We start from the raw sequence: 16,308 nt of genomic DNA, 5'->3' as shown, positions 1-16,308 counted from the left end.
AAACAAAAGAAAATAATGGAAATGTCAAAAAATTAAAAAAAATTAAGTTTCCCATGTGATATGTGGTCTAGTTCTTGGGAAAATTTACAAATATGAATTTTGACTTTATTTGCAAAATTTCTCTGGAATTTAGTAAAATGGGCATAACTTTTGCATACGAACTCGGATTAAAAAGTTTTTTATATGAAAAATCATCTACTCGAAAAGTTACATCCGAATTTAACAGGGACCCCGTTAAACATTTTCAAAATCCTCAAAAAACTAACAAAAAAAGTTACGGGGCTTTTAAGATCTAGAGTGGAAAAAATCGAAATAATTATTCTAGAATATTAGTGTTACTAAATAATGGTCAAACTAATTATTCTAGAATATTAGTGCTACTAAATAATTATTTCAGTTATTTTGAATTTTGGTCAAATCTGGTCAAACTGTGGTCAAACAATGGTCAAACTAATTATTCAAGAAATATTAGTGTTACTAAATAATTATTGTTTTTTAAAACAATAGTTTCAAACTCAAACAGTGAAATGTGTCACTTCATGCTCAAGCAAAATTCATGAAGATTAATAGGATTGACATCTTACTATTGTCAGGAAAACAACAAGTGCAGACTTGGAAACGAGAGAGAATAGAACCCGGAAGTTAAGCGTGCTCAGGCTGGAGGAGTGGGAGGATGGGTGACCGTTCGGGAAGTTAGATGATTTGGAATGATGAGGGGTGATTAGAGGATAAATTGATCAGTGATGAGGGGTGATGATTACACACTAGAGGTTAAAATAATTCAGAAATTTGAAAATAAAAAAAAATCATAAAATTCAAAAAAAATCATAAAATTTTCTTTAGTCCTGGTTGGTGTTACGAACCGGGACTAAAGGTGGAGCTCCACATGGCCGCGCCCTTTAGTCCCGGTTCGTGTAAGAACCGAGACTAAAGGGGAGAGGCATTAGTACCGACCCTTTAGTCCCGGTTCGAAAACCGGGACTAAAGGGCCTTACCAACCGGGACAAAAGCCCCTTTTTCTACTAGTGGGGGGCGATGGCCCCCTTGCCTTTCCCCTCTCCCACTCCTTCCTTCCCCCTCCTAGTGGGACTAGGAAAGGGGAGTCCTACTCCCACTAGGAGGAGGACTCCTCCTCTTGGCGCGCCCTCCTAGGGCCGGTCGGCCTCCCTCCTTGCTCCTTTGTATATGGGGGCAGGGGCATCCCATGACACACAAGTTGATCATTGATCTTTTAGCTGTGTGTGGTGCCCCCCTCCACCATAATCCACCTCAGTCATATCGTAGCAGTGCTTAGGCGAAGTCCTGCGCCGGTAGCTTCATCAACATTGTCATCACGCCGTCGTGCTGACGGAACTCTCCCTCAAAGCTCTACTGGATCGTGAGTTCGTGGGACATCACCGAGCTGAACGTCTGAAGATCGCGGAGGTGTCGTACGTTCGGTACTAGGATCGGTCGATCATGAAGATGTACGACTACATCAACCACATTGTCATAACGCTTCCGCTTACTGTCTACGAGGGTACGTGGACGACACTCTCCCCTCTTGTTTCTATGCATCACCATGATCTTGCGTGTGCGTAGGATTTTTTTTTTGAAATTACTGCGTTCCCCAACAGTTGTTACCAAAATTGTTCCTACCAACAAAATTCACATCCATAGATTCATTATTATTCTCAATCAAAGTGGAAAAAGGCATATCATTAGGATGAGAAGAAGCACTCTTATTAGCAAACAATTTCATAAGTTCATCCATCTTTCCACTCAAAACATTAATCTCTTCAATCGCATGAACTTTTTTATTAGTAGATCTTTCGGTGTGCCATTGAGAATAATTAACCATAATATTATCTAGGAGTTTAGTAGCTTCTCCTAAAGTGATTTCTATAAAAGTGCCTCCCGCGGCCGAATCTAAAAGATTTCTAGAACAAAAATTCAATCCAGCATAAAAATTATGTATAATCATCCATAAATTCAAACCATGTGTAGGGAAATTACGTATCATTAATTTCATCATCTCCCAAGCTTGTGCAACATGCTCATGATCAAGTTGCTTAAAGTTCATAATATCGTTTCTAAGAGAGATGATCTTAGCGGGAGGAAAATACTTAGAGATAAAAGCATCTTTGCACTTATTCCATGAATCAATACTATTTTTAGGCAAAGAAGAGAACCAAGTATTCGCATGATCTCTAAGCAAAAACAGAAATAGCTTCAATTTAACAATATCATTATCCACATCTTTCTTCTTTTGCATATCACATAAATCAACAAAGTTGTTTAGATGGGTAGCGGCAGCTTCACTAGGAAGGCCAGCAAATTGATCTTTCCTGACAAGATTCAGCAAAGCAGTACTAATTTCACAAGATTCAACATCGGTAAGAGGAGCAATCGGAGTGCTAATAAAATCATTATTTTTGGTATTGGAAAAGTCACATAATTTAGTATTATCTTGAGCCATCGTGACAAACAATCAATCCAACAAACAGTCACACAATAGGCAAGCGAAAGAAGGCGAACGAAAAAAAGGCGAACAGAAAAGAGGCAAATAAAATGGCAAGGATGAAGTGGGGGAGAGGAAAACGAGAGGCAAATGACAAATAATGTAATGTGAGGGATAAGAGTTTGTGATGGGTACCTGGTATCTTGACTTGGCATAGATCTCCCCAGCAACGGCGCCAGAAATGGCTAGTTGTCGGGAGATCAAATATTGACTTGACTTGGTGCAAATCTCCCCGGGAACGGCGCCAGAAATCCTTCTTGCTACCTCTTGAGCATGCATTTGTTTTCCCTTGAAGAGGAAAGGATGATGCAGCAAAGTAGCGTAAGTATTTCCCTTAGTTTTTGAGAACCAAGGTATCAATCCAGTAGGAGACTACACGCAAGTCGCCTAGTACCTGCATAAACAAACAAGAACCTCGCAACCAGCGTGATAAAGGGGTTGTCAATCCCTTCACGGTCACTTACGAAAGTGAGATCTGATAGAGATAATAAGATAAATATTTTTGGTATTTTTGTTGTATAGATTGAAAAGTAAAGATTACAAAAATAAACGGCGACAAAAATAGCTAGTTGACGGGAAAATAATATGATGTAAAGTAGACCCGGGGGCCATATGTTTCACTAGTGGCTTCTCTCAAGATAACATATATTACGGTGGGTGAACAAATTACTGTCGAGCAATTGATAGAAAAGCACATAGTTATGATAATATCTAGGCATGATCATGAACATAGGCATCACGTCCGTGTCAAGTAGATCGAAACGATTCTACATCTACTACTATTACTCCACACATCGACCGCTATCCAGCATGTATCTAGAGTATTAAGTTCAGAAGAACAGAGTAACGCATTAGGCAAGATGACATGATGTAAAGGGATAAACTCAAGCAATATGATATAAACCCCATCTTTTTATCCTCGAAAGCAATAATACCATACGTGCCTTACTGCCCCTTCTGTCACTGGGAAAGGACACCACAAGATTGAACCCAAAGCTAAGCACTTCTCCCATTGCAAGAAAGATCAATCTAGTAGGCCAAACCAAACTAATAATTCGAAGAGACTTGCAAAGGTATCAAATCATGCATATATGAATTCAGAGAAGAATCAAATATTGTTCATAAATAATCTTAATCATAAACCCACAATTCATCGGATCTCGGCAAAGACACCGCAAAAAGAATTACATTGAATAGATCTCTAAGAACATCGGGGAGAACTTTGTATTGAGATCCAAAGAGAGAGAAGAAGCCATCTAGCTAATAACTATGGACCCGAAGAGGTCTATGGTAAACTACTCACAGATCATCGGAGAGGCTATGGTGTTGATGTAGAAGCCCTCCGTGATCGAATCCCCCTCCGGCAGATCGCCGAAAAAGGTCCCCAGATGGGATCTCACGGGCACAGAAGGTTTCGGCGGTGGAAAAGTGGTTTCGTGGCTCCCCTGGATGTTTTCAGGGTATAAAAGTATATATAGGCGAAAGAAGTAGGTCGGTGGAGCTGCGAGGGGCCCACGAGAGGGTGGGGGCACGCCTGGCCCGCTGGGCGCGCCGCCCTACCTCGTGGACGCCTTGCTGCTTCCTTGACGTCCACTCCAAGTCTCCTGGATTGTGTTTGTTCCAAAAAAGATCCTCGCGAAGGTTTCATTTCGTTTGGATTCCGTTTGATATTCCTTTTCCGTGAAACACTGAAATAGACAAAAAAACAGCAATTTGCACTGGGCCTTCGGTTAATAGGTTAGTCCCAAAAATAATATAAAAGTGCATAATAAAGCCCATTAAACATTCAAAACAGATAATATAATAGCATAGAACAATAAAAAATTATAGATACGTTGGAGACGTACCAGTACTGTAGCCACGCTAGCCCTGGTCAGCAGGTAGGTGGGGCGCTGTTTCCACGCCTCGGTTGACCAGAGGCGTTGGTGGGGCACTGTTGCCTTGCTCACCCTTGAATGGAGACTTGTCCCATCGTACAGCTGGGATGGGACGGGAGCTGACCCATGGCCGGGTTGAGGAACACGCCAAAGTGGGAGCTGGCTTGTTGGAGAAGTCTTGATATGTCGGGTTCGGCCATCCGGCGCCAGCCGTTGGGGCCGGGTTGAGGAGTTCGGCCGGGTCAAGGGGCTTGGCCGGGTTGAACAATCCGGCCAAGCGCGGGCCAGATTGAGAGGCATTGCTGATCCCGATGTTTTTGAAATGGATCCGGGTTTCGTTGCCTGGCCAGGGTTCGCCCCCGACAAGACCCGACCTACTAGTTTAGCAAGAACATGATTGTAGCCTAGTGGTAAGCGGCCCGTGCAACTAACCATTACAACAAGGTTCGAATCCCAAGCGCATTTCCTTTCGCTGACCTGTTACTATGCAGGTCGACGCGAGAGATCTGATACAGCTCAAATAGCTTTGAGTCATTTTTGTGGGATGTCCCTGATCTTGCACCGGCGCAAAGAGCTAGTAGAATATACTTGATCGGAAGTAGATGAACTAGAGCAGACGTGTGGAAGAGCTTGGACTAGATGGATCGGAAGTAGTAGACGTGGTGTAGTAGTACTAGAGCTAGACTAGATGGATAGATTATGCTAATGATGATCAGTGGCGGCGGCGACGGCGACGGAGTAATTAGCATATGAGAATTAAGCAGCAGCAGACGGAAGGGAAAGAGATGAGATCGATCCTTGCAGGTCAAGAACTGAACTAACTAGTGCCCTGGAAATCAAGTCGCCGGAACACAAGCAATCACAAACCAAATTATGGAACGCAGGAAACATACTGCCTTATCATCGAATGCATCTGAGAATATTTTCTATAAACTAAAACCTAACTTTTACATGGTCATATGGCCTTTATTTATAGGCACATGCAGGCACCTAGGCTAAGCCCGTAACTAACAGAATCACAAATCAGACTCAACAAGAAAACAAAATATAAAGCATCCAACTAGGATACAGCTGGGACAAAAGTCACAAAACTACAAACTAGGAGACTTTGACCTTCACGTAAGCTTGCTTTCCTGATTAGAGTTGTACAAGTAGTTGCATGGAGTTCTAAAACAAGGCTCCACTTCATCTGAAGGAATTAGCTTAATAGGCATCTCACCAATACTTGGACCCCTGAATAAAATGTCTTGTTTTTGACTTCCTTGGATATTTCGTGAGCAAGGAATGGAGCCTAATATACCTCTTTGATTTGTTGAATGCAACACTTTCCTTTGACGTAAAGCAGGCACAATATATTTTGATGTATTATCCTCACTATCAGAGTCTCGTTTCTAAGGTATCTTATTTAGCACCAATGGTGAAACAACAATATTACCTAGGGTAACCGCATCAAGATCGTTGTCTCTAAAATGCGAGATATAGTCGCTGCGCTTCGCAAGGGTACCCATCCCGGCCTTAAGGCTTGGCTTCGAGAAGCAGTCTTGTTCGATGACACGCCGAGGGTATGTACATAGCGCTATCTTAGAAGTGTCACATAAGATAAATATTGAGTTGGATAAGAAAGAAACCATAAGAAAAAACTTGTCTTTTTTTATTTAAGAGATGATCTATTAGCACAATGTGTCTCACTATGTTCTAAGAAATACTCCCTCCGTTCCGAATTACTCGTCACAGAAATGGATGTATCTAGATGTATTTTAGTTCTAGATACATCCATTTCTGCAACGAGTAATTTGGAACAAATGGATGTATCTAGATGTATTTTAGTTCTAGATACATCCATTTCTACGACGAGTAATTTGAAACAGAGGGAGTAGCTTTTATTGAAGATAATACTAACATATAACTCATTGTAGACATATTTTTTTTGTCATATCTAAATTACATGCAAGATTTAGATTTTTTAAGGTAAACTAGGGATTTTATTAAAAGTTCACGCCATCCGGAATACAGGCAATATCTGGCAAAACCCTTAGCCACACATGGCGGCCCACCGCGAGAGACGCAGCTCCCTTAACTAGCATGTGGGCCTGAAAATTATTGCATCTACTCTCAAAACGGAAATCGACAGAAGAAAAATTATTGCTACTAGTTTGAATCTCTCTAGGGATAGGAGCATAAGATGGAGATCCTGCAGATTTGATATTAGAAATCACTTCTGCACTATCTGAAGCTATGACAAGATCTTGTAGATTCAAATCCTGGGCTAGGGCAAGTGCTTCGCTACATGCATGAGCCTCAAGATTTGCCGAGTCAGTGAGGCCGTCGAACACCATCGCTGAAGCACCCAAAAATTTCCCCAATTTGTCACGGCATACCACTCCCACTGCGCCTTTGTCTCCTAAAGTTGACAAGCCACCATCACAGTTAAATTTTGCAGCCTCACCCGCATGCAGTAGCCAAACTTTAGCTCTCGGCTGGTTCGCTCGTTCTTCATTAGTCCAGGGTCTTCGCGAGGTAGCTATATCTAACTCCTCCAAAAACCTCTTGATAAAACTCATAGTGGAAAGTGGACTCTGAAACTCATTCTCATGTATAGCTTTCCTCCTTGCCCACCAGATTGCCCACATGGTCACTAGAATTCGGGCTAGATCTTGTTGCTTAGTGGTCTCAAAAAGCCAAAACAGCCAGAGCCTAGCATCATCGTTTTGCTTTGATATCACATGCTCGACCGGCTCTTCGTCCTCCAAGGCCCAAACACATCTTGCCATGCGACAACTTAATAGCGAGCAGCGCCAAGTGTCCTCCTCCGCCCCACAAATAGAGCAAGATGGAGAATCTGTCATGCGTCTACCATGTCTAACCGAGCCGGTTGGGATTGAAGTATGCGCTAAATGCCACACAAACACTCTGATTTTTAAGGGACTTTCACCTTCCACAGCTGGGTCCATGAGTTTTTATCAGCAGCAATGTTCGAATGGCATGGTCGATGTTCTAGCCAATCCTCTCTTTGTGTCTTGATAGCACAAATCATCCTGTATGCTGACCTTACCGAAAAAATACCTTGCTTATCGTAATGCCAAGCCCAGAAGTCCTCCTGTTGCCTTGTGCCGAGTGGTATATTGAGAATAACCTCAACATCAGCAGGTATGAAGTGCTCTATTAGGGCTAGTTTATTCCACGATTAGGTTGCAGGGTTGATAAGCTCCAACACCATCACTGGTGGGTTCGCTGAACGGGCACAGATGGGCCTCAGCTCATAATCTCTCAACATCTAGTTGTCGGACCAAACGTTAGTGCTAGCACCTGTGTCGATCCTCTTGATAAGCCCCAAGGACAGAATATCTTGGCCCTCCAGAAAAGATCGCCAGACCTGGGAAGGGGTATTTCCCAAAGTGGCGTTCAACAAATCGGTATCTGGGAAATACCGAGCCTTCAAAACGCGAGCGCTCAAAGAATCGGGTTGCTGCATCAACCTCCATGCTTGGCGAGCTAAAAGAGACAGGTTGAACAGCTCGATATCTCGAAAACCGAGGCCACCCATATACTTTGGTTTTGACATAGTTTTCCACGACACCCATGCTGTCCTCCTCTCGCCATTTTTACTACCCCACCAAAATTTCCGTATCAAACTGTTGATGTGCTTGCATAAACCCCGAGGTAACTTGAAACATGCCATCGAATATGTTGGGATGGCATGGGCGACAGATTTGATAAGGACCTCTTTCCCGCCTGCTGACAGACACTTCTCCATCCAACCTTGAACCCGTTTCCAGATTCTGTCTTTAAATATTTGAAAGATCCTTCTTTCGCTCTGTCCACATCCAAAGGCAAACCCAAATATTTCTCAGTTAGCGAGTCATTGTGTACCTCAAGGATATTCTTGATCGCTCCTTTGGTCGAGTCCGCTACCCCCTTGCTGAAGAAAATCGATGATTTATCCACATTTATTCTCTGGCCCAATGCCTGACAGTAAACTCTGAGAAGTCCATTAACACGTGTAGCAGATGCCTCATTTGCCTCAAAAAAATATTAGACTATCATCGGCAAAAAGGAGGTGATTAACCAAAGGGGCTCCCGGTGCAACTGCAATTCCCTGAACACCGTTTTGGGACTTCAACAAGCAAGAAAGTCCCTCTGCTGCAAGTAGAAATAAATATGGTGAGATTGGGTCTCCCTGCCTTAGCCCATGAGTCGGCCTGAAACCATCCAGACAACCACCGTTAAACAAAACCAAGAAAGAAACCGAAGTAACACACCTCATGATAGTCTCCGTGAATCTAGGGCTAAACCCTAATTTAATCATAACCGCTTTCAGATACGGCCACTCCAAGTGATCATATGCCTTCATCACATCCAGCTTAAGCACACAAAACCTGTTTCCCTTCATCCTCCTGGTTTTCATATAGTGCAAACATTCGTAGGCCGTGATAAAGTTGTCTGTAATGAGATGTCCAGGGACAAAAGTAGACCGCTCTTCGGAGATGATATCGGGGAGAAATAATTTCAGCCGGTTAGCTAAGACCTTTGATGCAATCTTATAGATTACGTTGCAAAGGCTTATAGGGCGAAGTTGTCCTAAAACTTTTGGACTGGAGATCTTGGGAATTAATACGATGAACGTGTTGTTTATCTCCTCCGAGGAATCAACTCCATCAAGCATTCGGATGATCATCCTTGTAACCTCATCACCACACAAATCCCAATGTTTCTAAAAAAAGTGCGCGGGAAATCTGTCTGGGCCAGGTGCCTTGGTTGGGAACATTTGAAACAGGGCCTCTTTAACCTCATCTCTGCTATAATCTGCATTAAAACGAGCATTCATATTTCCATCCACACGAACACGGATGTGAGACAAGACCTTCTCCATGCCAATAGTGCCTTCTGAGGAATACAAGTTTTTATAAAACTCTGTGGCTATTCCTGCCAGCTCGCTCGGGTCAGTGCACATCGTTCCATCAGCTCGTACAAGTTTGACGATCCTATTTTTTGCCCGGCGAGCACTCGCTTTCCGCTGAAAAAACTTTGTGTTGCAATCGCCTTCAGCTAGCCACGTGATTCGAGAACGCTGTTTTGCCATGATTTCCTCCCTTTACGCTATCTCAATCAAGCGATCCATAACCTTTCCCTCTTCCTGACCAGGGCCCGTCCGCAATGGATCCGCTCTAAGCTTAGCGAGCTGCCGGCGCAAAGCCCTCATCTCCTGACGTACAGATCCAAAGGTCCTCTTACTCCACCTTGTCATTGAGGCTGAGACATCTTGCAACTTGTTCGCCAAAACAGCTAGTGTCGTCGCCGGACCTTTTTCATTCCAAGCTTCGTCCACCGTCTCTCGGAAGCGCTCATCAGTCTCCCAAGCACACTCATACCGGAATGGTTTCCTCCCAATTGTCCGTTGGCAGCCTGTCTCTATGTCCGTCTTGAGCAGGATCGGGCTGTGATCACTCTTGGCTACAGTCAGGTGTTCTAGGGTTGCAAAAGGAAAAAAGGCAAAGACCAGCTCGGCGAGGCCAAAACTCGGTCTAGCCGGACCCTGCAATGTTGACCACCCGTCACTCGCTTTTCAAAAGTCCAATCAAGACCCATGTATCCAATATCCGACAAGCCACATACATCCACCTCATCTCTGAACCCCTCCATTTGTGCACTGTCACGGGTATTAGGCCCCATCTGTTCCTCCTGGCGAAGTATTTCATTAAAATCGCCGATGCATAGCCACGGCTGGGTACTCTCCCTCCTCAACCTCTTCATAGTTTTCCATGTTTTATACCGCAAGCTCCTGTCTTATCAACCATTGTGCCTAAGGCCGGCCAGACCTTTTTACGGTTCTAGTATGTAGGGTCTGCTCGACTGCAGCCCACGCCAGCCTGCAAAGCCGTTTTACCGCGAACTGTAAATTAGTTTTACGGGTCGACGATACACGGGTCTGATAGAGACGCTTAAGCGCGGCCTGTATGGCCAGGTTTGAGTGGGCGGCATATTTTTTCTTCTCGATCAGCATGCTCTCCACGTCCACGGCCCTATTTTCTTTCACCAAACCCTCCTGCGAACAAAAAAAACCTCCACTGCCGAAATCCTCTCCGGCTCTCCCCCTTCCTGCGATGGCCGGCGGCGGCGGTTCCCCTTCCCCGGCGGCGGCCGCCCCCGCGGCCGTCCAGGTGCGCTGCGCCGGCTGCCGCGGCGTCCTCGCCGTGGCCCCCGGCATGACCGAGTTCATCTGCCCCAAATGCCGCATGGCGCAGCGCCTTCCCCCGGAGCTCATGCCCTCCTCCTCCCCGCCCAAGGCGTCCCCTACCCCGCCTCCGCCCCAGCCCCCTCCCCTTCCTCCTCAGCCTCACTCTCAGCCGGCGCCTCCCCCTCCGCCTCTCCCTGCTGCTTCCCGCCGCTCCGGGCCGCGGGCGCAGGGCGTGGACCCCACCAAGATCCAGCTGCCCTGCGCGCGCTGCAAGGCCATCCTCAACGTGCCGCACGGCCTCGCCCGCTTCCGCTGCCCGCAGTGCGACGTCGACCTCGCCGTCGACATCTCCAAGCTCCAGCATTTCCTTGCCGCCGCCGCCCCTGGGCCGGGCTTCGTTCCTCCACCGCCTCCGCCCGCGCCCCCAGTCCCAATGCCGCACATGCCCTTCCTACCGATGATGCCTCCGCCGCGCATGCCGATGGCCCCAATGGTCCCGCCGCCCGAGCCGCCGGAGGAGATCAACGAGGTTGCGTTTGACGTTGAGCGCGAGGAAGACGAAGGTGACACTGTTGGTGAAACTTTCATGGACTATAGGCCTCCTAAGCTGTCTCTTGGTCTTCCTCATCCGGACCCTGTGGTAGAGACTTCATCTTTATCAGCGGTGCAGCCTCCTGAACCTACTTACAGCCTGGCTATTATGGATGAATTGGATGAGACCAGGGCATTGTCATGCTTACAGATTGAGACAATAGTGTATGCTTGTCAGAGGCATCTTCACCATCTCCCTACTGGTGCTAGAGCAGGTTTCTTCATCGGTGATGGAGCCGGTGTTGGTAAAGGGCGTACAATTGCTGGATTGATCTGGGAGAATTGGCAACAGGGGAGGCATAAGGCATTGTGGATTTCCATTGGTTCAGACTTGAAATATGATGCCCGCAGAGATCTGGATGATGTTGGTGCAAAATGTGTGCAAGTGCACGCGTTGAACAAGCTGCCATATTCTAAGTTAGACTCAAAGGCCACTGGGATCACAGACGGAGTTGTTTTTGTAACTTATAGCAGTTTAATAGCATCCTCTGAGAAAGGGTATTCACGTTTGCGGCAGCTGGTAGAGTGGTGTGGATCTGAGTACGATGGTCTTGTGGTGTTTGATGAGTGCCACAAGGCTAAAAATCTGATTCCTGAGGCAGGAGGTCAGCCCACTCGCACTGGTAAATCAGTTCTTGAGATCCAGGAAATGTTACCTGAAGCTCGAGTGGTTTACTGCTCAGCAACTGGTGCATCAGAGCCTCGGAATTTAGGCTACATGGTCCGGCTTGGTCTCTGGGGGGACGGAACATCATTTCAGAGTTTTCACCAATTTCTAGGTGCTCTTGAGAAAGGTGGTGTGGGTGCCCTTGAACTTGTTGCTATGGACATGAAAGCTAGGGGCATGTATGTTTGCCGCACACTTAGTTATAAGGGTGTTGATTTTGATGTTGTGGAGGCACCTCTAGAGGACAGAATGATGAATATGTACAGAAAGGCAGCTGAATTTTGGGCTGAGTTACGTGTTGAGCTCCTATCGGCAAATGAGTACTATGCAGAAGACAAGAGCAATTCGGCTCAGATATGGCGGTTATACTGGGCCAGCCATCAGCGTTTCTTTAGGCATATGTGTATGTCTGCAAAGGTACCTGCTGTTGTGAAGTTGGTGAAGGAAGCCTTAGCAGAAGAAAGATGTGTGGTGGTTGGTCTCCAGAGCACTGGTGAAGCTCGAACAGAGGAAGCTATCACAAAATATGGTGTTGAAATGGAAGACTTCATTTCTGGCCCTAGAGAGTTGCTTCTTAAGCTGGTAGAAGATAACTATCCCTTGCCTCCAAAACCTGATTGTTCTCAGCAAGGTGAAGACAAGGTTACGGAGGTCCAGCGTAAGCGGCATTATGGACCCGATGTATCCTTAAAAGGACGAGTTAGGAAACTCGCAAAAATGGAAGATAGTGATGATGGAATGGATGCGCACTCTCCATTGGAGTCAGACCATGAATTAACAGATTCTGAAGAGGAATTGCATATGTGTCAGATCTGCAATACCGAGGAGGAGAAGAGCCTGTTGCTTCATTGTTCCAATTGTGCTACAAGTGTTCACCCTGGCTGTCCAATTCCACCATGGACTGGAACGTTGACAGATGATTGGTTATGTTATGCATGCAAGGAGATAATAGAAGGCTATTTTAAAGAGAGAGATGCTTACATGGCTGAACTATCAAAGAGATATGACAGTGCAGTGGACAGGAAGTCAAAGATTTTAGAAATCATCCGTGCTTTAGATTTGCCTAATAATCCTCTAGATGATATCATTGATCAGCTAGGTGGTCCAGACAATGTTGCAGAAATAACTGGAAGGCGTGGCATGCTAATAAGAGCATCAGATGGAAAAGGTGTTGTTTACCAGGCGCGGAACACGAAAGAAATTGCATTGGACATGATCAATATGCATGAAAAGCAGCTATTCATGGACGGAGAAAAGTTCATCGCAATAATATCGGAGGCAGGATCAGCTGGTGTTTCCTTACATGCTGATCGAAGGGTAAAAAATCAGAGAAGAAGAGTACACATAACACTTGAACTTCCTTGGAGTGCAGACCGTGCAACCCAGCAGTTTGGGAGAACACATCGTTCTAATCAAACTTCTGCACCTGTATATAGGATTCTTTTTACCAACCTTGGTGGTGAAAAACGATTTGCATCAATTGTGGCAAAGCGACTAGAGTCTCTTGGAGCTTTAACACAAGGAGATCGAAGAGCTGGACCATCACTTAGTGCTTTTAACTATGACAGCAGTTATGGAAAAAAGGCCCTGACATTGATGTACAGGGGTATAATGGAACAGGATGCATTTCCAGTTGTGCCTTTGGGATGCTCTGAGAATCAATCTAGTCTCCAAGAATTCATCACTAGATCAAAAGCTGCGTTAGTGGCAGTTGGAATTATCAGGGATGCTGTAATCTGCATTGGAAAACATGGAGGAAAGCTTACTGGTAGGATTGTTGATTCTGATATGCATGATGTGGCCCGTTTCCTCAACCGTATTCTGGGATTAGCTCCAAACATCCAGAATAGGTTATTTGATCTCTTCACAAGCATACTCGACGTAGTAATTCAGAATGCACGAAGTGAAGGACGGCTTGATTCTGGTATTGTTGATATTAAAGCAAAAAGGGTTGAAATGAAAGAACCGCCGAAGACAGTTCACGTTGATAGCCTATCTGGTGCTTCCACGGTATTGTTCACTCTTACAATTGACCGTGGAGTTACTTGGGAGTCGGCTAAGGCAATGCTTGAAGAAAGGCAGAAAGATGGTGCGTGTTCTTCTAATGAAGGGTTTTACGAGTCCCGGAGAGAGTGGATGGGCAGAAGGCATTTCATACTAGCGTTTGAAGGCTCAACGGAAGGAATGTACAGAGTAACTCGCCCTGCCGTTGGGGAAGCTTCGAAGGAGATGCCTTTGGCTGAACTAGAAGGAAAGTACAAGAAGGCCTCATCGTCTGGCAAAACTGGGGAAGGCTGGCAGGAAGAATATGATGTGTCGTCCAAGCAGTGCATGCATGGGCCCAAGTGCAGACTTGGAAGCGATTGTACTGTGGGCAGAAGGTTACAGGAGATTAATGTTTTGGGTGGTCTAATACTTCCTGTGTGGGGCGCGGTAGAAAAGGCCCTGAATAAGCAGGCCCGACAGGCTCACAAGAGGATACGTGTCGTACGCCTGGAGACAACAGATGACAACCATCGGATTGTTGGGCTAGTCATTCCAAACACAGCAGTCGAGTCAGTGTTAGAAGGTCTGCAGTGGGTCCAGGACATCGACGAATGATGTGTAAACTACAGGTTATTTCTCTGCACATTCTTCGGTCTGGTGTTGTCTACCAAATTTCTGTAGCTAAGGAGGTAGCTTTCGAGGTTTAAGCTTTCTTCTTCTTTCTTCATGGGGTGGGAGAGCACAGCTTGGTGTGATGGATGATGGTTAGCTCCGAGATTAGGAAAGTAAATACAACATCTTCTGTTTATTGGAGTATTTCTTTTTCTTGCTCAAGTCTTGCTAAAAAACATATTCTGTCACCCACAAGTTGAAGGGCCATCAATGAATGAAGAATAGTGATTCCCCTGTCAACGGCATTTAGTAAACTGTAAAACTGCTTGTTTTTGGAAGATATATCGTTTGGAAATTCCCCATTAGCTAAACAGTTTGGGGACTTGCACTGTCTAGTTAATGAAAAGAACAAAACTGTGTTTGATCTCTGGGATGAGATACAGTTAAGATGTAGTACTCCCTACTAAATCAGCGCCAATTAATATGGATCGGAGGGTACCTTTCTGATAACCTTTTCAGTAGAGCTTATGAGTCTGTGGTATGATCCTGAGTCAATAGCTAAGTCTGGTTTAGTCGGAACAGGAAGATTCTTTAATTATGGCAATATGAATCTAAGGGGGTGTAGTCTTTGTGTGTCATTGTTAATTTTAGAGGTGTCCAACCTATCTTTCTTCCTGTTGTGTGGCATGTGAAGGTGCCACCCAAAATCCAAGGGTTTTTTGTGGCCTCTATCCCAAAATAAAGTGATGACATATGACATTATGGCTAAACCTCTTTAGTGTATCCACTGTACTGAAATTGAATCAATATGTCCTCTGTTTGAGTGCATTGTTTTTACTAGGACAGTTTGGGATGGTGTTAAGCAAGTGCTTTTAAAGGTGCCATTGTTGCGCTTAAACAATCTCTAGTTTCTGATTGAAAAACCTGGATCTCTCTGAAACAGGTTTGGCATCTGATACTGGGGGCTACCTGGTGGAGTGTCGAGGGATCTATCTACCACTCAAGAACTTAAGGTCACCCCTGCTACTAGAACCATGGATTCATTCATCTTGTGCGGCAGCCGTTGGCGATGCAGATCATGGAGTAGCTTCGCTCTAGTGATTGATGGAAGGAGGGGTGGGGCGACGAAATCCATGGCGTCGGATTCTAGTTGTAGCGTCTTCTCCTCCCTCCCTGGTGTGGGTGGTCTTTTGGTTGAGTCTGCAGTTTACTGCTTTGCTGTAATGGTGCTTGGGTGCCCTGAATTTGGTTGGCCTTTTATCCGTTTTGGCTGGGGCCTGGGGGTAGAAACATGTATGTAGGCTTAAAGTTTGGCTGCTTGAAAACCTGATAACATCTTGCACTTGGGGGGACGTTCTATGGCATGTGGGCCCCTGATGTGACTAGAGTTCAGTGCTGTGGATGCATCCTTGACGTTATGAGGTTCTAGTTGTGAGTTCCTTCATTTTAGATTGTCGTTGGAAACTTATTGGAAATGTGAACTCAGTGAAATGCTTTTGGTGTCCAACATACATTTAGCTGGTCAAGCTGAGAGCCTAAGAATATGTGCATGCATTTTATTTTTATTTTTTGGGGAATTGCATATGTGCATGCATTATAAACCCAGACAAAGCAAAGCTTTTGTCTCCATTTCAAAAAACAAAAGAAAAAACCCAGACAAATGGTTAATAATCAAATCAAAATCCCCCTAAATGACAATTTAAGCTTTCTAAATCATTCCAAATTTGTTTGAGCGAATTTTTCAAACAACTCCTAGTCATTCCTAGGTAAAAGCAATCAATCACAAAAAAAATAGTGAAAATTTTAATTCCCTGTGATTTTATTATCGACATTCCAAATTTGAAAAACTTGGGATGTGACAAGGTATTGGGAAGAAGCACTATCCTGAGGAGCTATGGTG

At 45.0% G+C, this 16,308-nt stretch overlaps 1 protein-coding gene across 1 annotated transcript; it reads left to right on the top strand.

The window, feature by feature from the left end:
• The first annotated feature begins 10,442 nt into the window (after positions 1-10,442).
• On the top strand, positions 10,443-15,919 carry LOC119327376 (protein FORGETTER 1-like). Its single transcript, XM_037600490.1, has 2 exons — positions 10,443-14,425; positions 15,352-15,919. The coding sequence occupies exon 1, from the start codon at positions 10,479-10,481 to the stop codon at positions 14,409-14,411; it is 3,933 nt and encodes a 1,310-aa protein (XP_037456387.1). The 5' UTR covers positions 10,443-10,478; the 3' UTR covers positions 14,412-14,425; positions 15,352-15,919.
• The last annotated feature ends 389 nt before the right edge of the window (positions 15,920-16,308 follow it).

The sequence above is a fragment of the Triticum dicoccoides genome, chromosome 7A, assembly GCF_002162155.2.
Source record: "Triticum dicoccoides isolate Atlit2015 ecotype Zavitan chromosome 7A, WEW_v2.0, whole genome shotgun sequence".
NCBI classification, from domain to species: Eukaryota; Viridiplantae; Streptophyta; class Magnoliopsida; order Poales; family Poaceae; genus Triticum; species Triticum dicoccoides.
This window is presented reverse-complemented; position numbering and strand designations above follow the sequence as displayed.

Bases quoted from the DNA above. Each gene is read 5' to 3' on its own strand.
- LOC119327376 (XM_037600490.1), top strand. From the start codon at position 10,479: ATGGCCGGCGGCGGCGGTTCCCCTTCCCCGGCGGCGGCCGCCCCCGCG.